The sequence below is a fragment of the Orycteropus afer genome, unplaced genomic scaffold (assembly GCF_000298275.1).
Source record: "Orycteropus afer afer isolate SDZICR_OR568_19922 unplaced genomic scaffold, OryAfe1.0 scaffold00507, whole genome shotgun sequence".
NCBI classification, from domain to species: domain Eukaryota; kingdom Metazoa; phylum Chordata; class Mammalia; order Tubulidentata; family Orycteropodidae; genus Orycteropus; species Orycteropus afer.
Genome location: NW_006922094.1, coordinates 436,504 through 463,723, shown reverse-complemented (window position 1 = coordinate 463,723; position 27,220 = coordinate 436,504). Strand labels below are relative to the sequence as shown.

The following is a 27,220-nucleotide window of genomic DNA, read 5'->3' as shown; positions in this document are numbered from 1 at the left end:
GGCAGCATGTCTGGCCTCATAGGAATAGGCCTTGTGCTACTGATGGTGATTCTGTCTTCCTTTTTTTGGGGTTAGAGGTGGTTAGAAGATGCAGCCTCCTTGCCCCTTCAGCAGCAGCTCTGGTAGCACAGTGCCTAAGGCACCTGACTGCTAACCAGAAGGTTGGTGGTTCAAACCCACTAGCCACTCCATGGCAACAAGACTGGGCAAGCTACTTCCGTAAAGATTTTATCACCTTGGAAACTCAGTGGGGGTGACTATGAGTTGGAATCCACTTGATGGCAGTGGGTTTGGTTTTTTTTTTAATCAATGGGGCAATAGTTCTGCGTTGGTGGGGGGAAGTCCAGGGACTGGAGTGCCTAACACTGGGAAAGAATCTTGTCTGGGGTGGTCAGGAAAGGCTTCCTCCCGGAGGCAGTGAGGAACATCAGCCTAACATCTGACCTCAGAAATTCACACCAAGAAAACCTGCAGAAGTGTACGCAATGTACAAGGGTGGTCACTGCAGCACCACGTGCAATCAAGAAAAGGTGCAAATGGTCTTTTATTTTTTTATGTACTATGTTGTGCCTATTGATTTTAATGTCCCCCAAGATCATGGTCCCAAGCTCACAGGCCTGGTGACCCACTCCTTCCAGGTGCTTGATTGTCACTGAGAAGCTACTCCAACCTTGTCCTGTTAGTTCTATAATGTATGTGGTTGTTTTTGAAGCACAAATACACATACAGGAATATCATCAGACAAATCGATCTATGGTCTATCTCTGGAGAAAAGCTGAAAATGGCCTTTTAATAGGGGATTAATAGGTAAATTATCTATATGCTAAAAAAAAAGCAAACCTGTGTAACCAATGTAAAGAATGACGTAAATTTGTTTATGGATGAGGGCAGATATTCAAACTATAGTAAATGAAATTAAGCAATGTTCAAAGCATGACTCTTCTTTTTTTTTTTTTAAAAAATGCACACACACATATAGATTTTGTTACTTAATGGCTGTCTGGGCAAAGTCTGATCGGTCCCAATAAGTTTTTTTTTTTTTAATAAAGGGAAAGCAGTTCTCCTTTCGTTCATTGTCTCCTAATGGTTTTAAAAACCCCCAAACCCAGACTTTCATGGCACTGGACCAGGGGTGGGATACAGGCAGAGATGCCGAGGACATGGCTCTACACGTGGCTCTCAGTCTTCATACAGTGGGCAGGTGGGGGCTGTGGGGCCTGGGCTGCTCCCACTGCTCAGGCGGGCGGGCCGAGCGTGCTCTGGGCCCTCCTTGCTCGTTTCCTCCTGCGGCCGCCCTTCAATCACTGCTGCCGCTCATTCTTTCAACCTCCCCAGCAACTCCAGCAGCAGGACAAGTGGCAACAAGGATGAATGGTGGAAGTGAGCTCTCATAAGGTTTTAATATGGTGTTTGCACTACATCCAAATCATATAACATCTTATTTCACAGAATGTATCATGGACATAAATTGATGCAATACCTGTATATATTTTGCATGATTATTATTTAAAGAAATAGTGTTTTCCAATTGTAGGTCATTAAATCAACTTAGTGGCTCCTTACCATTATCAAGGGGGTAAAAATAAATAGACTTTCTACTGGTACAGGAAAGGATAACTAGATTTGTGAAACTTAATTACAGATGTCTATGTTTGCCTCGGAAACCCAAGGAGGGGTCGCTATGAGTCGGGGCCGACTCGACGGCACATAACAACAACAACAACAACATGTTGGATTGAGGAGCTCTGGTGGCATAATGCCTAAGGCATCTGACTGCTAACCAGAAGGCTGGTGGTTCAAACCCACCAGCCACTCCTCAGAAAGAAGGTTGGGCAATCTACTTCCTTAGTGATACCGCCTTGGAAAGCCAAGGAGGGGTCACTATGAGTTGGATCTGACTTGATGGCAGTGAGTTTGGTTTTTGGGTTGGATGGTGGATTGTGATGCAAAATGTTTTTCCTGTCTGGGGTAATGGTCAAAATGTTTGAAAGAACTGGGCTGGTAGAGGCCTGGAAAGAAGTCTCTGGAGGTAATGATGATCGAGGAACATATAGAAAATAAGTCCAATTAAACCATATAAATGGGCACAGGGTAAAAGGCAGTGGACATCTGATATCTGCCTGCTAGAGGCAACCATAGCCTACTCTTTCCTTTTCAGTAGAAAATCTATGCATACACAAGCATGTTGTGTGAGAATGTGTGTATATCCTAATTTTTTTAAAAATATGGATAGTGACATAGTGACAACACTGTCTGTTCTGCACCTCATTTTTATACTTACTGATGTCCTAGTGACCCCTCCACATCAGTACATATGAGCCTGCATCTCCCTTTCTAATGGTGGCAGAGTCTACTCAATGAATAATACATCATGATTGATCTTAAGCTTTTTACTTTCTACAGTACATATTTCTGTACCTTACCAATAAGCATATTTAACATTTGTGAGCTGGAAAAACACAAGAGATGATTTGAGGAAAAATAAAGGAAGGTGGGCCTGTGACTTGTTTCTGGCCAACAAAATGTCAGAGGTCTGTGTGTCATTCGTTTGCTGCTGGAGGACTTCTGGGGAGTGTTGTTTTGCTTTTTAGAAAAGTAAACACCTGGAGAAAATAACACCTCCTCTAGACACTATCTGGTTGAGTGACAGCCACCTCGAGGCTGAGAGGGAAGCCAGCCTGAGGCTGAGGGAGAAAGAACAAAAACCCAGGTCCCTGAGTCAATAAATGAGCTAGTCCTGGAGCTCTCCCTACCTAGGGACTTCTTTTCTGGGGGATGGGGTAGGATAGGAAGATTTCTTCTTATACGAGATAATAAGCTTTCTTTAATTGAGCTGTGATTTTCTGTTACTTGCAGCCAAAGACATCCCCATGACTATTGCTGTCTTCAACCTCCACAACCCTGAGGAATTTCCCCAGGCTGTAGTCAAGATGGCGGCTCATTCACAGTAGGGCCTCAATAAATAACTATCCCCTTGAATATGCTGTGCATCTCAGCTCTGGGAAGGGTGCCCTGTCCCACACCCCAATGGCTCGTTAACTCTACCAGGAGTGTTATACATGGTAGAGTTACTACCTCAACACACAGTGGACACACTTCCTTTCTCAAGCACCAGCACGGCCACGTGTCGAGGCAGCAGACTGTGGCCGATGAGAACACAGGCTTTGCTGTGCATCTGACCCAGGTTCCAATCCCAGCTCCACAGTCTACACACTGGAGTCTGGGTTGAGCCCCTTCCCCTTAGGAAGCCTCAGTCTCCTCATCAGAGAAATGAGGCAACAAGAGCACCTCCGTCCTGAGTTCATACACAAAGTGCTCGGCACAGACCCAGGGACCCAGGACGTGTTCCCCCAGCTACAGTTAGAAAGGGAGGCTGTGTTTCCAGGGGGTGAATGCCTAGGCTCTGGGCTCAGACAGAACTCTGTGTGCGTGTGTCCTGCTCTGCACTCCCCATCGTCACCTTTGCCAAGAGAGGCTCTGTGGTTATCTGTCCTGTATCTTAAGGCAGGAGCTCTGGTGGCGCAGTGCCTAAGGCATATGACTGCTAAACGAAGGTTGGTGGTTCAAACGCATCAGCCACTCCATGGAAAGAAGATGGGATGGACAATCTACTTCCATAAAGATTTATCGCCTGGGAAACACAAGGGGGTTGCTATGAGTCAGAATTGACTCGATGGCAGTGGGTTTGGTTTTCTTTCTTGTTTTATCTTACGTGAGTATTTAAGATTTTGTTGGAATTTTTTTTTTTTTTTAAAGTTTAAAAGCCAGAGGATAGATGGGAAAACTGTACCAGCTGCATGAGCATGGGTACTACGCTCCTGGTCCCCTGAGCCCTGGGACTCACTGCATGGGTTTGAAGGGTGGTTTGGGGTGACAGGCACAAAGGGAGGGAGAGCAGTGGGGCACAGGGCACTGAGCCTGTGTGTGTGGCAGGTCCTGTTCTGAGTGTCTTACAGGCCTTACTTCATTTAATTGCCCCAGCAACCCCCAGGGGCAACAACTACCATTATTATCCCCATGTTTCAGGTAGGAAAACTGAGGCCCAGGGAAAAGAAAAACTTGCTTCAAATTACAGAGCTGGCAGGGGATGGAGGCAGGATTCAAATCTCTGCTATTTGGCTTAAGAGATGACACCCCTCCTCCCAATGCTGTAACAGGTTTAAACAGATGACATTTTTAACCATCACTCTGTACTGACTCTCAGTAACAACAACAATAAACATGTAACGAATAAAAATAAAACCCAGCAGTACCTGATATTTTTGAACCCCAGTGTGGTAGTTAAGGTTACGTGTCAACTTGGCTGGGCCTAGTTTTGAGTAGTTGGGCAGCTGGATGTAGTTATTCCCTGTGATGAGACTGGTAATCAACTCCATGGTGGGCTGTGGTCTCCTTCCAGTGTATAAGAAAATGCTGAGAAAGGTCTGGAGCTTTTTGCAACACCTAGATCCTGCACTTGCCCAAGTCTTCATGGCCTGACATGCTGCCTGCTGGACTGTTTCTGGACTTGAACTAATGGCCTGCTGTTACTTGATAATTTTGGGATTGTGCCATTTGACTTGTTGACCCGGGTTTGTCAGCTTCAGCAGCCAGCAGCTGCCTGAGTTAAGACACCTCCCGCTTCAGTGGGCCAGGAGCAAGAGGCAGAGCTGGCACTTTGAACTCAGAAGTCTAGCCTCCTAAACTATAAGAGAGTAAATCCCTGTTTGTTAAAGCCATGCTCCCATTTGTGGCATTCTTGTTAGAGCGGCACCAGAGACCCCAAACACCCAGTATGTTGTAGGCTCTTAAATGACTGATCGGGGTTTATCCTCACAACCTCAGACCATAGAGCCCATCGTTACCCCATTTTACAGATGAGGAAATGGAGCCTAAAGAAATAAGGAGCCTGATGGGGGTTACATAGTTGGCAAGTGGTGAGTCTGTGATGTGGACACAGGCAGGCTGAGGCCAGAGCCTGGGCAATTACACTGCTTGCCCTAAACCCCAAGGCCGGCTCTGGAAGGGCCATCCCCACCTGGCCTTAACTGCTGACCAATCTCATCCTCTGTCCCTGTGTCTGAGACTGGGAGTGAGCATTGAGTCAGTCCTGCAAGGAGCTGCAAACACTGAGCTTCAATGTGGGAGTGGCCACATTCCACCCTGTGACCGGAGGAGCAGAGGGGCAGGTCCGCAGAGGGTAGAAGCAGAGCGGATATTGGGTAAAGATTCATGGGCTCAAAACTGAGCTAGCATTCAGCCTCCACCTGGGCCGCCATCGTCTCCTGTGCCCCCTTGCCCAGTCTGTTCCCAGCAGTCCCAGAGGGAGCCTGCAGACATGAGGGAGGCCCCATGCCCTCCACTGCATCTCGCTCACGGTGAAGTCCCCACCTGGACTTTGCCTTGTTCCCTCTGCCCTCAACTCTCCGCGTCTTCGGCTCCAGACACACGGGAGCAGTTCCTCTAACGTGCCAGGAACACTGTCACTCAGGGCCGCTGCGCTCCTCTCAAGCTGACTGTGACTCTCCGAGTAGGTCTGCAATGTGTGGCCCCCAGCCTCCTCACTTACACAGGGATGTCTCCCACAGGCACCCAGATTAGCCTGCAGGGATGCGTCCCCAGAGGATATCTGGGAGCCTGTGGCACCAGTCTGAGGAAGCAGGGCCATGTGCTTCCGGCCAGCCTGGGAATGTCCGGCTGTGTCAGCACCAGGCAGCTCTTCCACATGGATCTCTCATCTCCCCTCAACAGCTCTGACAAACTGCTCTGGAAACCTGGCGGGCCTCAGGCGTATGTGGCCTCAGGAGAGCCTGGGATCACAGCCCAATGTGGTGCCCACAGTAGGCGTTGGTGTCTGGCAGTGTGCCGGCAGCCGGGCTCCCGTGACGAATGTCTGGGGGGAGTGTCTGTGAAGTCACGGGGGGCACATGCTGCTACAGGCTGCAGTGACTTCCGTGGCAAGGGCAGGGCCCGTCCCTTTTCTGGCAGCCCTGGCGTTTTGCTCTTCACTCCCCCTACCCTTCCACACTCTGTTTTCCCCAGAGTAGCCCAGAGTGATTTTTAAGAATGTAGGTTAGAGTTTGGGCTCAAACTTTTCCCACAGCTCCCAGCTAACCATCGTCGGTCAGTCTGCCAGGACCTGGCTCCCCCGCACCTTGTCAGTCCAATCTCTAGCCACTCTCTCCTTGGCCCAGTCTGCTCCAACCTCTCTGGCCACAGATTGCCAGACAGGTTCAGCCTCAGGGTCCTCACATTAGCTGCTTCCTCTGTCAGGAACCCTATCTCCACGGCCCACTCCCTCACGCCGTTCAAAATGTGACCTCCTCCAGGACTGCTTCCTGCACATTCTCCCCTCACTGTGTGCTTTTCTCCACAGCACCAACCACCACCTGGCATACGTACGGCTGTTCAACTGTCTGTCTCTTGCACTCTCTCCAGTAGGACACCAGCTCCCTGAGGGAGGGACTTGACTTTGTTCCCTGCCGTGTGGCAGTGTTTGGAACACAGCTGGCATGCAGTGGGTGCCCTGTAGTGGCTGTGAATGTAAGAATAACGTTCCTCTCTGGGCTGTCCTCCTCTTCTCCCCAAAATCTCAAATGCTCCCATTCTCTGAAGCAGCCTCTCGATGTGGTGTTTTGCGCTGCAGAGTTGATTCTAAGTCACAGTGACCCACATAACGGAAGAGAACTGCCCCATCGCGTTTCCTAGGCTGTAATCTTTACGGAAGCAGATTGCCTCATCTTTTCCTCATGGAGTGGCTGGTGGGTTTAAACCACATCCCTCTTTTTTTTTAACATTAGAAAAAGCCCATATATAGCAAAATGTAGAAAATATGTATGCATAAATTCACAAACAGCTACAAAGCAAACGGGAGTCCTCAGAGGGTGCAAGCGGCTCACGTGCTCAGCTCCTAAGCAAATGGCGGAGGTTCGTGTCCACCGAGAGGCGTCACAGAAGGAAGGCCTGGCGACCTGTGTGCTAAAATCAGCCACTGCACACCCTGTGGAGCACCGTTCCACTCTGACACACATGGGGTTGCTCCGAGTAGGAAACCAGGGCAACTAATATTTTGGTTACAAAGCAAATGTCTATACAACTGGATTCCCGGGTCAAGAATTCCCTTCACCTGCCTCTCCTCCTCCTCCTTGTCGGATAGGGTACCTCCTCACGGAATCATCCCTGCCCTCAAGGCTGATCCCTCATGCCCTTCCACTCTCAGATCCCACCATCTCCTCTGCAGGCTTCCCCAGCGTCATCAATTCATTATGCTTGTAATCATTTGCTTGTTACCCCTGGTACACGAGCACCATGACAGCCAAGGCCTGCCTGCTGGGTGTGCTGAGCCCCCAGCACTGGGCCTGGCACACAGCAGGTGCTTGCTGAGTGAATAAACACACAGCACAAGGTCCAGAGCGCTAAGGGAGCAGGGGGAGGGCACTGACTGAGCACCATGTGCTGGGCAGCAGGGTATTCCGAGGGAATGGTACCTGACAGCAAATGCCAAAGGATGGGACACGCGGTGCAAGGGGCAGTGTGGGCAGCGCCTGGTGGCTCTGAGGGGCCCCTTGAGCCCCCGTATGGCACGTAGCAGGAGCTTAATGACTGTCTGGGGACTTTGTGTCCAAGGAAACAGGAAGATCCTGGGAGGACCCACGGGGAGAGGCAGGGGGGATGCAGGTGAGCCTCGAACACCGTATGCTTATCTGGAACCTTCTCTCCTCATCGGCTTGGCTGGCTCAGACTCTTCAGGTCTCAGCTCAGATGCTGCTCACAATGGTCTGGGCCCTCCTTTGGGCTCCCGTGGTTCCCTGAGCCTTCCTTATTCTACCAAACTCCTCTGCCTATGTCTCTCCTATCCTGGCCCTGACGCCTTTGGGTTGTCAGTGTCTGGGGATGTCTCCCTTACTGGGCTTTTAGCCCTGCGAGGGCCTGTCTTGGTCACGGAGTGTCCCCAGCCCTGCCTTTAGGAGGGTCTGGCCCAGGAAGACAATCTGATTTAGACGGTCTGAGACAGGGTCTTTCTTTAATACAAGCAACCAGTGATTCTAATGACCTCCAGGCTTGAGGACCCCTGGCAGGTACTCTTCTAATGCAAAACCATTAGCTTGTTTAATCCGCTACATTCTTCTAACCCAAAACTAAACCCAATGCAAGGAATCGATTCTGACTCACAGTGATCCCCACTGGGTTTCCAAAGCTGTACATTTTTTACAGAAGTAGACTGCCTCCTCTACCTCCTGTGGAGCAGCTGAACCACCGACCTTCTGGTTAGCAGCCAAACGGTTACCCACCATGCCACGAGAGCTCCTTACATCTCTATGAAGTAGTATATTATTTATCCCTCATTGCACAGATAAGGAAACTGAGGCCCACAGAGGTTCAGTCACACCCCCAAGGTCACACAGTCAGGCTGTGGGCCGCCTCCAGAGTTCACACTCTTACCCACCGCCCTGACGTATCTTTAAATCAACTCATTTTAAGTTCCTTGACTTGTTCCAGGCAATACTATCTGTAAAATCAGGGGACGGGCTGGTAATGCTTTCTCTAGATACTCATTAAAGCAAACACATATCCATTTGAAGGAAACCCTGTCCTCCCTGTACCACCCAAATCACCCCGAGCACCTCATTTTTGGAGATGCTGTTCCACACTAGAGCCTGGTTGCCTAGGAGAAAACTTAAGGAAGCAGCTTTAATGAGTGGATAAGAATGATTTGCAATTAGCATCAATTGTCTATATGCAAATGAGCACTCCCAACCACAGGCCCTCTTCTGCAGCGAGCTCCTCTCCCATCTCACTCCCTTCATTTCTGGGTTTGGCAAAGCCTCCTCTCAGACACAGGGTAATTTTACACTCCCCTCCCGCCTAGCCAGTCTGCTCCCCAGTGGCACTGCCTTTCTATCAAGGATTTCGAAACCCCATAGCATATGCAGGTTCACAAACAGGCCTATGCACGGAAGAGGGGCTACCACAACCAAGACCCTTCCCCTGGTGAGTGCCAGCTTTTCCTCCAGGCCTCCCTCTCCTAGTCTCTACCACCTACTTCTAGCCAGGGTCAGATGCTCCTGGTGGTGGACCGTGTCCTGTGCCACCCAGATGCCCCTGCAGGGAGGCCTTACTCCCCACCAGCTGTGGGGAGTGCTGGCGCCATCAGGCGTCATCAGCAAGGAAACTACCTGGCAGAAGTCGCACCCCTTCCTAAGGCAGCCTGACCCAATGACTGAGCAACAGAAGGGTATAAAGGCCCAGCTGCCTTGCACCTTCACCCTTCTGACACTCAGCTCCAAGTGTCCTCCTGAAGGGCTGAGGCCTGGGCTGCACGCAGCTCTCCGCTTCCCTCCCTACACAGACGCTGACCTAGACAGCATCTCCGGTAAACGGCCCACACACCTGGCAACACACGCTCTGTGGGTGCAGCTTTGTATCTGCCTCAGTGATGACTTGACAGTCCCCCCACTAGACTGGGCTACAGTGAGGCCTGGGGGGGCCTTGTCTGAATTTCCTCATTTCTGCTCAGCTCCCAACACACTATCCACATATAAGAAGTATCAAATGTTTGAAGTGAAATGAGTAAGTCAATGAATGAAGGAGTTGTTTAAAGGGGTCTGTGAGTTCCAAGAGATCAAGGGTTACTTTAAAGCTGTGGACTGAGAGACAGAAACCTAACTCTCGTATTCACACACACTCTCTCACTCATCTCTCCCCTTCAGTTGGTCCCACTGACGCTGTAATAACAACAAAAAATCAATTCCAACGTTATCAAGTCAATTCCAATTCACAGTGACCCTACAGGACAGATGAGAACTGCCCCATAGAGTTGCCAAGGCTGTAATCTTTAGTCAAGCAGATTACTTCATCTTTCCCCTGTAGAGTCGCTGGTGGGTTCCAATCGCTGACGTTTTGGTTAGTAGCTGAGTGCTTACCCACTGTACCACCAGGGTTCCCTTACTGACACTATAAAACAAAACAAAACAAAGTGCAAAGACCCAAACCAAACTCACTGCCATCAAGTCAATTCCAACTCACAGAGACTCCCATTGGGTTTCTGAGTCTGTAAATCTTCACAGAAATAGATCATCCCGTCTTTCTTCCGTGGAGTGGCTGGTGGGTTTGAACTGCTGACCTTCTGGTTAGCAGCCAAATACCTTACCCACTACACTACCAGAGCTCCGTTACTGACACTACGAGCACTCTCAAATGTGACAGCTGTCAAATCCACCCGAGAACCACTGCTCAGTCATGAATCATTTACGTAGGTACTGATCGGAATGAAAAATGTTTACCCAGAATAGACTAAATCAGAGTGCCCCACACACAGCGAGGCCACGCATTCCTTTGTGAAACTCTGGCTGCACACGTGGTTTACATTTAAGCCTACACACAGGCAGAGACACAATTCTTACTGTGGGCTGTCTGTCGTCAGAGGTTTGAGGCCACTGCTAGACTGCACATGTCCTGTTGTGGAGGACAGCATGGGCCTCAGAGGACGGGCCAAGGGGCTGTGTACTCAGCCCCCTATGGGAGTCCAGGGCCCAGGCCACCCTTGCTCCAGCTCCTCACCTCACAGTTCGGGAAGGGAGTGAGGCTGTGGGCTTGGCTTTGGAATCCTTGCCTAAAGCCACAGACCTTGAAGGGGGTCTGTGGATGAGGAGGAGCCCCGGGATGCTGCAGAACGACTTTTCTGGGAGCCAGTTTCTTTCGTCAGATACTCAGTGTCTCTGCTCTGCGCTCCGGGCTGTTGGCTCATCAGGGCCTGTTCTCTCTCAGTGACCTCCCTGCCTTCCTTCTTTACCACCAGGCCTCAAAGTGTGCTTCCTGGACCAGGAGCAGCAGCATTAGCAACATCTTCTAGAGTTTTTTAAAAATGTAAATCCTCCTATGTCACCCTTGAGGGACTGACTGAGCAGCTCTGCGTGGGGCCTAGGACTCTGTCTTTAACAGGACCTCCACGGACTGTTTGGGAATCACTGCCCTACACTAAGGAGCTCCGGTGGCGCAGTGCCTAAGGCACCTGACTGCTAACCAGAAGGCTGGCGGCTCAAACCCACCAGCCACTCCTTGGAAGGAAGGTTGGGCAATCTACTTCTATAGAGATACCACCTCAGAAGCCCAAGGAGGGGTCGCTATGAGTTGCAAACGACTTGACAGCAGTGAGTTTGTTTTTTTGGTGGTTTTTGACAATGAACTCTGGTATACAAGTGTCTGTTGGGGTCTTTGCTTTCAGTTCTTTTGGGTATACACCTTGGGGTAGAATTACTGGGTTATATGGTAGTTTTAGGAGCTCTGGTGGCACAGTGCCTAAGGCACTTGACTGCTAACCAGAAGGCTGGTGGTTCAAACCCATCAGCCACTCCTCGGAAGGAAGGCTGGGCAATCTACTTCCGCGTGATACTGCCTCAGAAACCCAATGAGGGGTTGCTATGAGTTGGGGCCAACTCGACGGCACATAACAACAGACCTACATTATAGAGGCTGAAAGGTAGGTCTTGATCTCCCAGACTTCCTTGCAGCTGGGGTGGTTATGTGACAGTGTCTCCTGAAGGAAGACCTGGGGAAGCATTTGCTTTTTCCATGGAAAGGAGGAGTTACATAGCTGCCGTTCTCTGCTTCCCTTAGAGGCACAACTGCCATCTTGACACCGAGAAGATGCCAGGATGAAGGAGCAGGAAGACACAGAGTGCCAGTCCTTGAGGCCCTCCACACTACAACAGGTTTCTCCTTATGTATGGTCTTTCTGGTCCTGGCTCTGCAGTTCTGCCAAGATGATTTGCTAGGCTCAATCTCGCAAAGGGATTGGGCTTTACTATGCAAATAAGCTTATAAATCCCTTGCAGGGATTGGTCAGTTTTGTCATCCTGCTTGGCTTATAAGGACTAATCCCACAAAGGTTGGGGGAGGTGGTCCCCATCACTAGCGTCAAGAAGAACCTGGAGCAGAAAGTATCCTTTGAACCAGGGTTCCTGTGATGAAAACCTCCTAGACCCCAGAGGGAGAGAGCTAACACTGAAGATGGTGAGAGGTGGCAATGGCATGAGACAGTGTGACAGTGGCATGAGTGGCAGTGGTGCAAGACAGCAGGGACCAGAAGACCAGTTGAAGGCATCTGTGGTGGGCTTCCTGGCCCACAGAGTGAGAGAGCTGACTGCCTTTGGGCAGGAGGCTCGCTGGCGGAACGGGGACCTCTGCACTTGTTGGTGACGCTAAAGAGCTGTAACATTTGCTTCAACGGTGGCAGAGGCTAGGCTGAGGGCCCTGACAGCAGAGGCGGCCTTTGGGCATGGCTAAGAAGCACAGCCTGCCTGCAGGCGTGGCCAACAAGTTGCTGAGAGCTGTCATGGCTGGGAGCTGTCCTGATGAATGAACTGTCTCTCCTGTCTCCTAAGCTTTTCATGTTACTCCCCTAATAAACCATCTAACTGTGAGTATGGTCTGAGTTCTGTGTAGCTGTTACAACAAACTACAGGAGCCAGCAGAGAAGCAGAGTGCCCTGGGAAGATGGCTGGTGTGCAAACTGGTAAAAATTTGGAGAGTGGAGGTATGACTGACCTCCGTGTCATGAATTAGCTTTGGGCTGATGGTTCTGCTCATTCTTCCCTGTAAAGTCAGGCGACTTCTGACTGCACTGTTACACCCTCCCTGGGCTGCTGCTCCAGCCCAGCTCTGCCAGTCTCTGCACTCAGTTAAACCTCTTGTTTAAGCCCCTGTGGGTCAGGATTCCTAGTACCTCCCACCAAACACATTCCTACAAGATATAGTCTGAGGGTCCCAGAAAGCATAAATACTACTGGACTGAGTAGAGAGAGAAGGGAAAACAGACAAAGGATAAGAAAGAATAGACCAGAGACAGACAAGACAGCCACAGGTTTCTCTTCCTTGACCTGAGCTCCTTGAAGGCTGATGGATGGGCAGGAGGGAGGGTGGTTCATGAGCCCCTCAACTCAGCAAAACCAAGTGTAAACATGCACGTCTGTGAGCATGTTTCTGGGTGGAACCCACCGTCAGGACTGTGGGGGAGTGGAAGGTAGTCAGGAAGCCCTGAAGGGCCAGAATGGGACCAGGTGCAGTGCCTTACCTGGGCTGCCTCGGTGGGTCGCGGCTGCCCCCAGCTAGGCCTGTAGGGGTGCTGGAGCCTGAGGAATATAGCTTCGGTCGGTAGCCCTTGCTCTGCCCAGCAGCTGTTGGGGCGGGCGAGACCTCGCGCCGTCTGTCTGTGTGGTGGGGCCTCCCCGTAGCCTCACGTCCCCCACCGCAGAGGCCCATGCTTCCTGCGGGCTTGTGTGGCTTTGACGGCCGAGGCACCTGGGCCAGGGACACGCAGCTGGGGCTGGAGGTGTAGAGGGTGGTGTCGATGCCACTGTCACTGGAGCCGCCCTTGGAGAGCGGGTCTTGCTCTGGCTCCAGGGGGTCCAGGGGGTCGAACCAGCGATCGTCGCTGTGGCTGCTGGATGTGTTGCTGGAGAGGGTATTGCTGCTGGAATGACTTGAGTACTGAGGCTCTCCCTGGGGAGGCAAGACATGTGCGTCACCCCTAGATCCCTGGCCAGGGGCATGAGCAGCAGCAGCTGAGGGGCAAATCTCCCTTCTCTGTATCCTTCCTCCACCTGAGCATGAACCCTGGAGCCAGACTGCTTTGAATCCTGGCTCTTCCACTTAGTGGCTGTGTGACCTAGGACAAATGATTTAACTTCTCTGTGCCTCAGTTTCCATAACTATGAAATGGGGTGGTAATAACCTTGCCCTATGGGGTTGCTGGAATAAATGACATCATGTTTGTGATATGCTTCCCACATCTCACACTCAACATTTCCAAACTGAGCTGCCGAGCCTCCTTCCTAAATCTGTCACTCCTGCCTCTTCCCTGCCTCAAGAGTGCCACTTCCTTCCTTTCAGCTGCCTCACTCAAGTGCCTCCAAGTCACCCTGGAACCTGTCTTGGTCCTCATACCCATGTGAAGTCAAAACAGCAAAATTCTCTTGGCTCTATTTTCAAAACAGATCCAGAACCTGCCACTTCTCCTCTCTCCACGGCCTCTTTTCCTACGCACTGCTGCCTCCTGCTGGACTCCTGACAGTTTCCTTCCTTTCCTGTCCTGTCCCCTAGTCTGTTCCCCACGTGCAGCAGCCAGAGGGAGGCGGTGAACCCGAGTCAGCTCACGTTCCTCTGCTGTCCAAAACCCTGCCACGGCTCCATCTCACTCAGGATCAAAGTGAGAGTCCTCACCAGGGCCCAAAAGGTCCACATGGTCTGGTCCCCTGCTCTGGTCTCTAACTCCAACTCCTCCCTCCTGATCCCTTCTCTCCAGCCACGCTGGCTCCTGCCTGTTCTTTCTACACACCAGGCATCGGATGCCTCAGGACCTTGGTGCTTGCTGTTCCCTTTGTCTGCACTGTTCTTCTCTCAGATATCTTCATGGGTACTCCTTCACATCATGTAAAATTTTGGCTTAGATATTACTTCGTTGAAGGCCTTCTCTGAGTACCCCAACGTAAAAGCAACAGTGTCTGTTATCTTCTTTTCCCTTAACTCAGCTTTTTTTTTTTTCTTTTTTGTCTCCATAGCAAGGGTCAGTTTTTGGTATGATTTAACATATCTGCTTATTGCTTCTTGCTCTCACTTGATGCCAACTTTGTGAGGACAGGGTTTCATCTAGTGTTTGTCCAGTACCCACTGAACGAACGGATGTGAAGATCGCTAACATGTTCACCTGAACTATTTCCTTCTCTTCCTGGGCATAAAGGACTACATTTCCCAGCTTCCCTTGCAGTTAGGTATGGTCACATGACAGAGTCTTGGCAAATACAATGTAAGTGGGCAGATGCAGGGACCCATCAGAAGGCTCTGAGGTGCTGAAGGATAGCAGAGCCACAAGAGGGAATCGCTGAGTGAATACTTTCACTGTGTGAAAGCTGCCTGCTGAATATTCACAGCATTTTATTACATGAGAGGGAAACAAACTTCTATCGTGTGAGGCCACCGACGCTGGGGAAGGTGCAGGATCTGCTCAAGATGACATGGTCAGTGAAGACGGTTGGTGAGGACTGGAGCCAGGATGTGAAAACCTGGTTGGTTCTAACTCCAGAACAAAGCACCCAAGCCCTCCGCTGGAGTGAAGGTGTAAGACGCTCACCCATGGGTGTCCAGGGGCCCACACCCAGGCCAAACGGCCCAGCCCGCGGCAGTCAGGGTGGCAGAGCAGCCAGCTCCCCCAGCCCTGGCTCTCCAGTGCAGCGGGGGAGGCAGACTCACTTTGGAATGCCTGTTGGGAGAATCTTTGCCTGTTGCATCCTGCCTGGAGCCGTGCTTGCTGCTGCTGCTTCCGGTCATGGCCGAGAGCCGGGCCTGGGCGGGCACATGCCACAACGGCTCTGCAGGAAGACAGGAGACACAGGAGCCATTAGAGGTGACGCAGGCCTGGCTTGAGTGCATCTGAAAACTCCAGTCCTAAATACGGTCTGATGGTCCCACCCATCCCCAACTTGTCTGCTCAGCTCACACAGGGCCATGACACTCTATCTGCTTACCTCTTGGGGTATAACAATACTTAATAACAGGGGTACTCAGCACTTTCTATGTGTCAGGCACCATTCTAAGTACTTTACGGGCTAACCCACTGAAGCCTCATAGCAGTCTTCCATCATCATCCCCAAATGAGGTTGAACACATTTGCAAGTTTACTGGGCATATTTGGATTTTCTCTTTTGTAAATTATTTGCTCGTATCCTTTACCCATTTTTCTCTTGGGACATATTATTATTTTTTTCTTTTAAGTGAAGAAAAGAGATTTTTATTCAGCATATGCAGCAAAGGAAAACAAAAGTGGGAAACAGACAGACACGTCATCAGAACAAGTGTCCACAGAGTCCGAGGAACAGTACAGAATCAGCAGTTCAGACAGATTATCTTTTATATTATTTGTTAGTAGTGTTCTTTATTATGTGAGGGAGAAATCTGTAAGTTGGGTAAATGCACGTAATTCCTCTTTGTAACAAAAACAGAGTCATAACAAATGCTGGTCTGCAGCTTGATTTTTCACTTGACGATGTATCTGTTCATACTTTCCACTTTGTACCTTCCTACTTCTCCACATAACTGCATGTGAAGTCACCTCATTTTTAATAGCTGCAGAGTATTCCACTCTGTGAATGTGCAGCAATTATATAATCAGCTTCCTATTGATGACCATTTAGGTTATTTTCAGTCTGACCTTACAACAGGAGTGGTCTTCCCTCTCCATGCAACTTCGAGCAAGTGTAGGATTGTGCTTAGGACCAAGTTCTAGAAGTGGAAGTGCAGCTTCAAAGATGAGGTAGGTTTGAAATTGTGATTGCTGGTGTGGTAGTAAAGGATGTATGTCAGCTTGGCTGGGCCTGGTTTGGAGTGGCTGGGCAGCTGGATGGAGTTATTCCCCAGATGAGACTGTTAATCAACTCTATGGTGGAGTCCGAGTAGCTGACTCAGGGAGGTGGTCTGCTTCTAGTACATAAGCAGCAGCTTTGAGAAAGGTCTCTACAGCTTTTTGGCATGCTTGGACCATGCATGTAGCTGAGTCTTTGCTCAGCAGCCTGCCATGCCCTGCCCATCTGGGGACTGTCTCTGGACTTGAACTAGTGGCCTGCCATGTTGCTTGATAATCCTGGGACTGTGCTTTTTTACTCATTGACCTTGGGTCTGTCAGCCTCAGCAGCCAGCAGCTGCCTGAGTTAAGAGAAGCCTCCAGCTTCAGTGGGCCGGGAGCAGGAGGCAGAACTGAAGCCCAAGGTTGAAGGGCTTTTACCCAGCCCCTAGAGCTTGGCACTTTGAACTCAGACTTCTAGTCACTTAAACTGCAAGAGAATAAATCCCTGTTTGTTAAAGCCATCTCATTTGTGGTATTCTGTTACAGCAGCTCTATAGGTAACCGAAACAGCTGGTATGGGTGTACATTGGTCTAAACGTCCAAGGGCAGTCATGTGCCTGAATGAGCATCTTACCTTTAAAAAAATCTGAACCCCAATGGAGGGCATTCAGTCAATATTAAAACTACCAATGCACTAACTGAGGATTTGAAGCTAGGCTATCTGCCCTCAGAGCCCAAACTTGTAATCACCACTGTACATGCAATAATGATAATGATGATGATGACCGAGTATGAGTTCTGTGTCAGGCACTACTATAGGCACCACCATGCTGTAGCCTCCCAATAACACTGTGGGGTGGGTATCAGTATTACCCCAACAGATGAAGGAGAACATCAAGACTCAGAAGTAATTTGTCCAAGGTCACACACTCAGAAAGGGCCATGCAGGAAATGGAACTCAAGTCTGTGGGCTTCAGAGCCTATGTTCTCAATGACTGCATACTCCCTGTGCTTTCCCCAAGGATGCCGAGACTGGGGTAAGGGCTTGATAAGAGGAACTGTTACTGTCCTGAAGGTGGCCTGCCTGCTGTGCTGAAGGCTGGGCAGGTCCGAGCTCACTGGACCCCCAAACAGCCTTGGAAGGAGAGAGAGTCGGTTAGGACGTCCATGTACAGTGAGAGATGAGTCACCACCGAGGTCACACGCTGAGCACACAGTAGGCCCAGAACTTCAAACCAGGCCTGTTGGAGCCCAAACTCACAACCACAGTAGTCTGCTGTCTCCAGGCCAAATCTAGGCCCTTCTGGGGAAGGTGGTCTTTGAAGGTTGGGAGGGCATTCAAGGCCACTGGGAGAGTATCTTGGCTGGACTCAGTCAAGGTGTCACTGGCTGTGTGGTTTTCACTTGGGAACTGTGGATACGAGAAAGCTACAGAGGCTGCCACTTCATGCATTTGCCCTACTTCTGTAGACGGTTACCCTCTTTGGGGCAACCCACACACCTAGGAGGTGCTGGTCCCCTAGGAGGTGGCCAGACTGCACTGGGAAAGCACATTTCTGTACAGAGAGCTAAGCTCCTGCCAGTCACATCCAACTTCATGGCTTACACACTGCCTTTAACGCTCAGGGCTCCAACATTTATGTCTCTAGCCTAAGTCTTTTCCTCAACAATTGGAGCCAGGATGTGAACCCAGCTGGTTTTCACTCCGGAACCAAGCATTCCGCCCGTGCTGAAGGCAGATGGATTAGCTTTGGGGGGAGGGTAGATATGCCCGTGTACTCAGCAGCCTAGCAATACCTCCACCCGGGTGTCTCATGGACTCTCCAGTAAACATGGCCCAAACTAAGTTTCTCATCTTCCTCTAAGCCTGCATCTCCCACAGCCTTCCCTGCAAAGTTGGCAGCTTTAGCATTTCAGCTGCTCAGGCAAAAAACCCTGTCATCCCTGACTTCCCTTCTCACCCCACATGCAGGCATTCCATTCTGTCAACTCTACCTTCAAAATACCATGTCCAGGATGCGCCCATCTCTCTTCCTCACTGTTCCCACCCCATCTGAAAGCATCTGTAGCCAGAGGGACCCTGTGAACACCTGAGCCAGGTCCCTGCCCTTCTCTGCTCAGAAGGCTCCTTTGTCCTACACCCACACTGAATAAAGGACAAAGTCCTCACCATGGCCCACAGCACCCCCCCAACTCTGTCTCCATCACCTCTGTGAACTCATCTCTCACCACTTCTCCAGCCACACAGGCCTGTTCACTGTTCCTCCAGCACACAGACACACTGCTACCTCAGGGTCTTTGCACAAGCTGTTCCCCTGCTGGAATGTTCCTCCAGCCGGCACCTTCACATTCTTCCAGCTTCACTTGAAATGGGGGTTTCAGCAGAGGTTTCCCCCAAAGCTCATCAATCTCTCTCATCACTGTGTCAGTTTCCACTTTACATTCCGCATCACCAGTGATCATTGTTATTGCTGAGTCCTTCTTTATCATCCATCTTGCTCAGTGGACTGCCTGCTCCAAGAAGGCAGGGACTGGGTCTGTCGGCTTACACCGTATCCCTGCACCCAGCCTGGGCTGCACTGTTAGTAACGTGCTGAATGAAGGGATGGATGAAGGGCTCCATGTGTCCCCTTGCCCCTGCCTCTGCCTGTGGCAGGCCCCGATTTTCTGCCTGAGTCCTTTCACTGGTCCTCTAGGTTGGCCCTCAATGCCCTTCTGGTCCTGCTGCCTGAACTCTGATACCCTGGGCAGGTCACAGATGTGGATGTGGCTGGGGGGCAGCATCCATGGACAGTGGTGGTTACGACCCAATAGGCTTTGGTTCAAATCCCAACGATGCCACTCACCAGCAGGGACTTTGGACAAGTGTCTGAACCTTTCTGTGACTCCTCTTCCTCATTTTTAGCACAGAGCAATCCCAGTGTCCACTCCACCGTGTTTCTGAGATGATTACATATAAAAGTGTGCAGTGTATCCTGTACAGTGTCTGGCATGTAACAAGCACACAAAACCGCTATTGTCACTAGGACTGCTGTCATGGTTATTATCACCTGGTCAGGGCTGGACAGATCCCTGACCAAGCTCCCTGCGCTTGCCATTGGAGTCCCTTCTGCTGAGTTTTAACACATCCTGGGCTTCATGACTATTTCCAAACACAAGGTGCTCTCCTGTGTGTGTATGTGTGTGTGGTGGGAAAGAAGTCAAGTCAATTTACAACAAGGTCCCAAGGAAATGAAAGCGGAACCCTGCTCTAGGGGATAGAAGGGAGAAGGGAAGAAAAATGGTGAGTTTCTGGGACGCCTGATTTCAGGCTCGTGTTGAATGCTGGAAAAATTTTCTACACATTTTACACTATGGTGTAATGAAATCACTATGCAATATTTTTCTCTTTTTCAGAACTAGAGTGAGGAGAAAAAACAAAGATCCAAATCTGTCTTGGAGCAAAGATTCCAGAACTGCAGGCAGCAACAGGCAGGATCAAGGCCGCTGAGGAGAGGAACAAACTATGTCTGCAGGCCCCGTGACGGCAGAGGTGAGAGCAGGATCGGGGTGTGGCCTGCTTGGCTGAAGCCTAACCACTTCCCAGGGTTGAAGGGAGCTGTGGGACTGGGGTGGGACCGCGCGATTCTCCAGGCCACTAAACCTGAGTGAGGCATGCCACCTCTTCCCACCCCGACAGTGCCCGAGGGTCATGGCCTCTCCTGTTACGGAGGATGAAGGAGTTGGTCATGTGCTGACAGGGTCAGCCCCTAGCTGTCTGGAAATCATCAAACAACCCCTAAGAGGACACCTCTGTCTCGTCACCCTCCAATGTCAATGCTTCCTCACACTATTTTTTTCTTTCTTTTGAACTCACCTACCCACTCATCCATTCATCTGGTCGTTCTCAGACTTCAAAGCAGTTACACGGTTGTTACACGAAATTATGTTAAAATGGTACATACACATGATTAATAGAAATATATAGGAATTGAACATATGAGAAGACGCTCAGTCTCTGCAGTCATCAGGACAATGCTAATTAAAAACTACTCACCCACTAGAGTGGGTGAGGACTGACCACAGCAAACGGCCCCTGAGGATGTGGAACAACTGGAACTCTCATATGCTGCTGGTGGGAGTGTCAACCAGTACAACCACTTTGGAAAAAAGTCTGGCAGTTTTTTAGAAGTTTCTTATGAAGTTAAACATACCTTACCACATGATGCAGCAGTTCTATCCTAGGGACATATCCTACAGAAATGTGTGCACGTGTTTTCAAAAGACATGGACAAGAATGTTCCCAGCAGCACTGTCCTAAGCAGTTCCACATGGCCACCGACACAAGTCCAACACATGAAACAACCACACGTCCACCAACACATGAAACAACCACGTCCATCAACACATGTCCAACACATGAAACAACCACACATCCATCAACACATGTCCAACACATGAAACAACCACACGTCCATCAACACATGTCCAACACATGAAACAACCACATGTCCATCAACAGGAGAATGGAGTGATAACCTGTGGTCCATTCAGACAATGAAATACTACTCATGAGTTGCACTGCTACATACGATCACATGGACTCTCATAAACATAACACCAGAAGCCACACACACACACCATATACAGTGGGACCTCACAATCTCTCTCTCCCTCTCTCTACATATATATGGAAAATTCAAAACCAGGCAAAAGTTAAGTCATGCTGTCGGAAGTAGGATGAGGGAGTCTGTGAGGGGGTACTGATTGGGAGGGACATGTTTTGTCACGGGCCATTTCTTGCTCTGGGTATGGTTATATGAGTGTGTTCATTTTGTGCTATGTTATCAACCTGTATACTCATGAGTTATTTACCCATGAGAGTAAAAAAACAACATAGGATGGTTTATAGAAAGAAAAGCCATAGAATGCAGTCAGTTCTGCTCCCCTAAAGCAGCACTTTTACTCCCTTTCCACTGTCTTTCCGATGGTTATTATTGTTGTCCATCTGTCTGCTGCCCTTGTCTTCTCTGTCTTAGACATGGTTGTTGACGCCTTGCCTGACTGGACAAGCATTGGGCTCACTCACTGTTTCCCACTGCTCCCCTGGGTGACCTCCATAACTTTATGTGCAGTTCTTACAGCTGTCTTTTGTGTTTTACCTGTCACTGATGGGATGCGGGCATGTCACCTGTCAAACTGTTAAGTAACAGGTCCCGTGGGGCCAGACAGGCCCAGCTGGCCTGTGGAGGAGGTCCTACCTGGCTTCTGGCGCTCCATGGTGCTCTCCTGGCTGGTCAGACCGCCTGAGGAGGAGTCGCCGCTGGACGTCCCTTCGTGGGTGAAGTGGGAATCAAAAGACAGCAGTGAGTGTGGGGCGGCTGCATACCTGCAGGGGAGCGAGAGGAAATGAGACAGGTGAAGGACTGGCGTGTCCAAAACTGCCTGGATCTGAACCCTGCTCACCAGTGGGCTTGAAATACTCGGGAGGCTCTGCCAGGGAGAAGGGAGAGCGAGCTGCTGGCAAGCCAGACGAGCAAGCTGGGAAACCTGCAAGTAACTGGGCCAGGAACGCCGAGTCTTGCCAGAGAAGCATGCCGGGGAGCAGTGGTAGCAGGGAGCGCAAGGCAAGGTGGGGTCATCAAAGAAGGAGGGCACAGCAGCCAGTTGGGTCCTCGCTAGCTGTGTGACCTCTGTCAAGCGACCATTCCTATAGCTGAGCCACAGTTTTCCCATGTGTGAAATGGGGACAGCATTTTCTACCTGCCTTGATTGTGGAGAGGAGCTCTGATAGCGTAGTCCCTAAGGCATTTGACTGCTAACCAGAAGGCTGGCAGTTCAAACCCACCAGCCATTCCTCGGAAGGAAGGTTGGGCAATCTACTTCCGTAGTGATACCGTCTCAGAAACCCAAGAGGGGTCGCGATGAGTTGGGGCCGACTTGACGGCACATAACAACAACAGTAAGATTGTGGAGTGGAGGAAATGAGGTAACAGATAGATAGAGATTCTCCTGGAGGCTGGCCCTGCACACCCGGCTGTCCCCACAGGCAAAGGCAGAGATTTAAGTGGCAGCAGCAGGAGCTTCTCTTTCAGGCCTCATTTCCAGCAGCCACCTCTGAATCCTGTGGGTGGCTCTCAACGTCCGTTCTACCTCAGATCAAAGCTGGTCAGGGGAGAAACTCTTCTTCCTGCCTGTGACTCGTCCAGAAGCAGGCCTCTGACATGGTTTTTGCTAATGAGATGAGAGGGAATGTGCAAGTCTTTAACACTTCCACAAAATCTCTCTGGCTCTCCACCTTACAAGCACATGGAAGGAACAGCATGCCCTGGCTCCTTGTGATTGGCTGGGTAGGGTCATGTGACTAGTTCTTGCCAATGACCTGAAGGAAGTGACTTGGAGATGGGGGCTGCTCAGGCAACCTGGGTCCTGACAGGTCCCCTGCACCTAGCCCTGGCAATGTTGAGTAGGTGGGAAGCGAACCTTTGTGATTTAGGTCCCTGAGGGTCTGAGGTGTCTGTTACCCAGCAGGACTGTATGAAATGGGAGAAGCCTGCTGGGGCCCTTCTGGGAAACATCTCCTTGCTCCTAAAAGACACAATGAGAAAGATGGTCTCTTTTCTTCCTCTGTGTTGCTGGGTCCACCTATAACACCATAAGCCACTACTGTCCACATGCTACCAGTCTGAGGACAATGCACACGATGCAGCAATTCTACTCCTAGGGACACATCCTACAGAAATGTGTGCATGTGTTTTCAAAAGACATGGACAAGAATGTTCCCAGCAGCACTGTCCTAAGCAATTCCACATGTCCACCAATACAAGTCCAACACATGAAACAACCACACGTCCATCAACACATGTCCAACACATGAAACAACCACACATCCATCAACACATGTCCAACACATGAAACAACCACATGTCCATTGACACATGTCCAATATGTGGGCGGAAAAGAGGAGACGGAAGGCAGTGAACCTTTGGCAAGGTTGTTGAGACACTGGATTAAACCTCCCTGGAGCCTGCCTTCCCTCTGAACTTTGTTTTCTGGGAGGTAACAGTTCCTACAGCATTTCAGCCAGTTCAGGTTTGGTTACTTGCAGCCAGAAGTCCTCCAACTCTGGGGAGCTCCCGAGCCAGTATTATCCATTAATAAAGCTAATACTGTGATTCTCCATTTGGTTCCTTCTGCCTATAGTTTCAACTTGGGCAGACCTAGAAGGGAGAAGAAATGGTAAACCGGGACCCCCGACACCCAAATGAGGAGTGAACTAAACTCTCCAGTGCCATCTTGCCAACTCAAAGCCAGGGCTGTCTCCACAAAGACCAAGCTCTAAACCCTTGGATGTTAACACCTCCAGACCTCCCGACAGCAAGCAGAGGAAGTGCTTCGGCCTTTCTGCAAACTCTACTCCCTGCCAATAAATTACCTAACACGTTTTCACACAAATAATGTGTGCGTTATACGGGTCCACACCCTCAAACCACGCAACCGCCTTTGTGTTAGTTTCTTACGTGTGCTTTGTGTGTACACATTATTTACACAGATGCGCTATTTGAGGAAAAAATACAGTATTATGCCCCCACCTCACTAGACCCTGATTTTGAATGCCTTCAGATCTGAAAAAGAAAGATAGAGCCAGAACTCAATAAGAAACACAAAAAGTTAATTCTTAGTTTTCTTAACATCCAAGGTCTCAGCTTCTGGCAATTTAAGGATTTTTGTAAAAGCTACTTTGACTGTAAGGAGCTCTGGCAGGGTAGTGGATAAGGCATTTGGCTGCTAATCAGAAGATCAGTGCTTCAAACCCACCAGCCCGCCTGTGGAAGGAAAATGGGGCAATCTACTTCTGTAAAGATTTACAGCCTCAGAAACCCAGTGGGGGGTCTCTGTGAGTTGGAATCAACCCAATAACTGTGAGCGTTTTTTTTTTTGGTTTGACTTTGACTACAAGCAATCTTTACCTTCCTGGCTGACATGGCACCCAGCTACCTGGTAAAGTGTGGTTCTACCATAGCAGGAAACTGAACTTTTGAGGTGTTTAGTTTTCTCAAAATGTTTGTATCAAGCCAGAGTTCTAAAGGAAAATGTCAGTGGTGTCTAGGAGGTCAGCCAGGCAAAGTGGAAGTTCCAAGTATATCTGCCACTGCAGCTGCCTCACTGCGGTGTAGTAAATTACTTAGTGTGGCTTTTCTACCCATAAGTCTTTGTAAACTCTAAGGTGGGAATTGCTATTAGCTACGGAGGAGATCCTGATTTTAAAGTCGCCCACCTGGGTTATTTCTGTTGGGCGTGGCACAACACAATGTTCTGGGAAGTTCCCACTCTCTCTCACGTGCTTAGGGTTCTGATGCTGTGATTGGCTAGTTTGACCACCCTTCCAGGCTCAAAAGGAGGCCTCCTGGAGGCAGAACTCTCTCTGACTGCTGGTTGAGGAAGACGTGCTGCCGAAAGAGACGCGCCCCTGAAAGAGACAGGCGTGCTGGGAAAGAGCTGCAAGAGACACGCATTGCTGAGTGAGACACCGAGGGACCAGTGCTGCTGGGAAAGAGACTGTGAGAGACTGTTGGCCGAGGGACGGTGGGCTGGGAGAGAGACTGAGCGTTCTTCCTGAACTTGAGTTGTACCCTGGTGCTTCCTTAATAAACCCCATAATCTGTGAGTTCTGTGTGGCCACTGCAGTGAATTATCGAACCCAGGAGAGAGGTGGTGGGTGCCTTGGGAGGAACGGTTGGTGAAAGGGCTGGAGGGAGGCAGCATGTCTGGCCTTGCAGTAATAAGCCTTGGGTTACTGCTGGTAATCCTGCCTTCCCCTTGTAGGGTTAGAGGAGGTCAGAACATGTGGCCTCCCTGCCGTTTTTGCACTCACAGAAGCAATTCTTTCCTCCTTCTTGGTAACAGAATCCCAGCTGAACTTGGGGCAGCAATGTGATTGTTAACAGGCTTCATTTCCTAGCCTCCCTTGCAGTTCTGGCCAATGAGATGACAGTGAGTGCTGCATTTAACCTGCAGGAGTCCTCCGCACAAGTGGGCCACCTCCTCACAGCAGTGGGCCTGTGCCTCTTCCTCTCCCTCTGGAGCTCGAGCAGTGATTCTGGACCAGAAGGCAACAAGCAAAAACGGCAGGGCACAAGAGAAGAGGAGCCGGGGTCCCCGACCACAGGGGAGAAAGAACTAAGCTACTACTGGCAGTCCCCGGCTTACAAACCTCTGACTGATGGACAACTTGGACTTGGCCTTTAATGTTATGTACATTTGCCCTCACTTTGAAACTACTGAACCAATCCCTCCAACAAAACAAAACAAACCAAACCAAAAGTGCACACACACAACAAACAAAACCAACCTCAATGCCATCAGGCAGATTCTGACTCAGGAGCCCCACTGGGTTTCCAAGGCTGCAAATCCTTCTGGAAGCAGACGGCACTCAGCTCCTGCAGAGCGGCAGGTGGGCTTGCACACCTTTTGGTTAGCAGCTCACTGCCTTAACTGCTACATCACCAGAGCTCCTGGTCCCAACACCTACTCCAAACAAATTCAGCACAAGCACCTTCACTTGCAGCACATGCAGCTTTTAAACCACTGAGAAGGCTTTGAGGCCTCCCTTGTGCCACAGTGAGGCTAAACAAGAAGCATATGCACGTGTTCCGATTTATCTACAAATTCTTAAAAGACACGCTCAGGAATAGGTCTTGTTTGTAACTGAGGACAGCCTGTATCTTGTCTGAACCACTGTTCTTTGGGCTTTTCTGTACGCAGCTAAACGGAATCCTGACCAATCACTATCTTTAGCTGGGCCTTTTGTATGGTTTACCTCCCAGCTGCAGGAGCCTTGGAGGCGCAACAGTTAAGCACTTGGATGCTAACCAAAAGGGTAGCGGTTTGAATCCCCGTAGTAGCTCCACAGGAGAAAGCCCTGGCGACCTGCTTCTGTAAAGATTAAGGCCAAGAACACCTTCGAGAGAAGCTCTATTCCATCATGTGCGGTTGCCATGAGTCAGAACTGACTCAATGGCACCCAAAAGCCCCATCATCCCAGCTACTGCTACTCATCAGGGAAAGTTGGCCTGCATCCCCAATCATGGAATCACTAACAAGCCTTCTTACTGTCCCGGTGCAAAGGGGCTGGCCTCTGTGGACCATTCATTAGCATGCTGACTGTGCCATTCGGGGTCATTTCTACCACTGCCAAATTCTGGTCAAGTTGATTGATAATCAGGACATCTCAGCATCTCACCATGCACAGCTCTCTGCAAATATTTCTGAACAAGGGATGATCAAGTATCTGTCCTTAACCTTGTGTGACAAACCTTAAAGTAATTTCTCCATCTTTTCTTGGAAGATAAAGTCACTTTAAACATAGAGGGTGTGGGGTTTGGGCAAGAAACCAGCTGCAGTTCCTGGTATCTCCAGGCAGAAACTGGATGGACCAACCACAGGCAGGCAGGTGTGGGTGTCCTCAGGTCTGGCTACTGGGATGTTGGGCTTGACCTTCCCAGTCAGCCACAGAGGAAAAAACCAAGAGAGACGTGAGTGTGGACAAGAGGATCCTAGAGGGCAGGGCCCCGCCTGCTCTGTTAATCCCCTTCATCGACCGGCCAGACGATGGGCAGGGGTATGACAGGATGGCTGGGTCAAAAGATGACCCAGTGAGGCAGCCATTGGTGGCCACCTCTCCGACAGCCATCATCTTTGTCCCCACTGGTCGAGTCCAGATTCCTTTGGTGGTCAGCCCTCTGCCATGTCACCTAAGTCAATCTTAACCCTCTAAGACATAGGGGTCTAACACAACCCAGCCAGGGATTGGTTCAGGGTTGGCCAAGTGATCCAGTTCTGGGGAAAGTTTCCTCACTCATGAGGAACAAAAAGCAGCTCTTCCCTCATCTTCTGCAGAGCACTGAGGACTGTCTTTGAGTGGGG

General features: G+C 50.1%; 1 protein-coding gene across 1 annotated transcript in view; it reads right to left on the bottom strand.

The window, feature by feature from the left end:
* SIPA1L3 (signal induced proliferation associated 1 like 3) overlaps positions 1-27,220 on the bottom strand; it is a 132,494-nt gene that overhangs the window by 46,277 nt on the left and 58,997 nt on the right. Inside the window, exons 11-13 of the mRNA XM_007955499.2 lie at positions 21,556-21,683; positions 15,226-15,344; positions 13,052-13,479 (exon numbers count right to left, since the gene is read on the bottom strand). Of these exons, the coding sequence (XP_007953690.1) occupies positions 13,052-13,479; positions 15,226-15,344; positions 21,556-21,683 (675 nt within the window). The remainder of the gene's footprint in view (positions 1-13,051; positions 13,480-15,225; positions 15,345-21,555; positions 21,684-27,220) is intronic.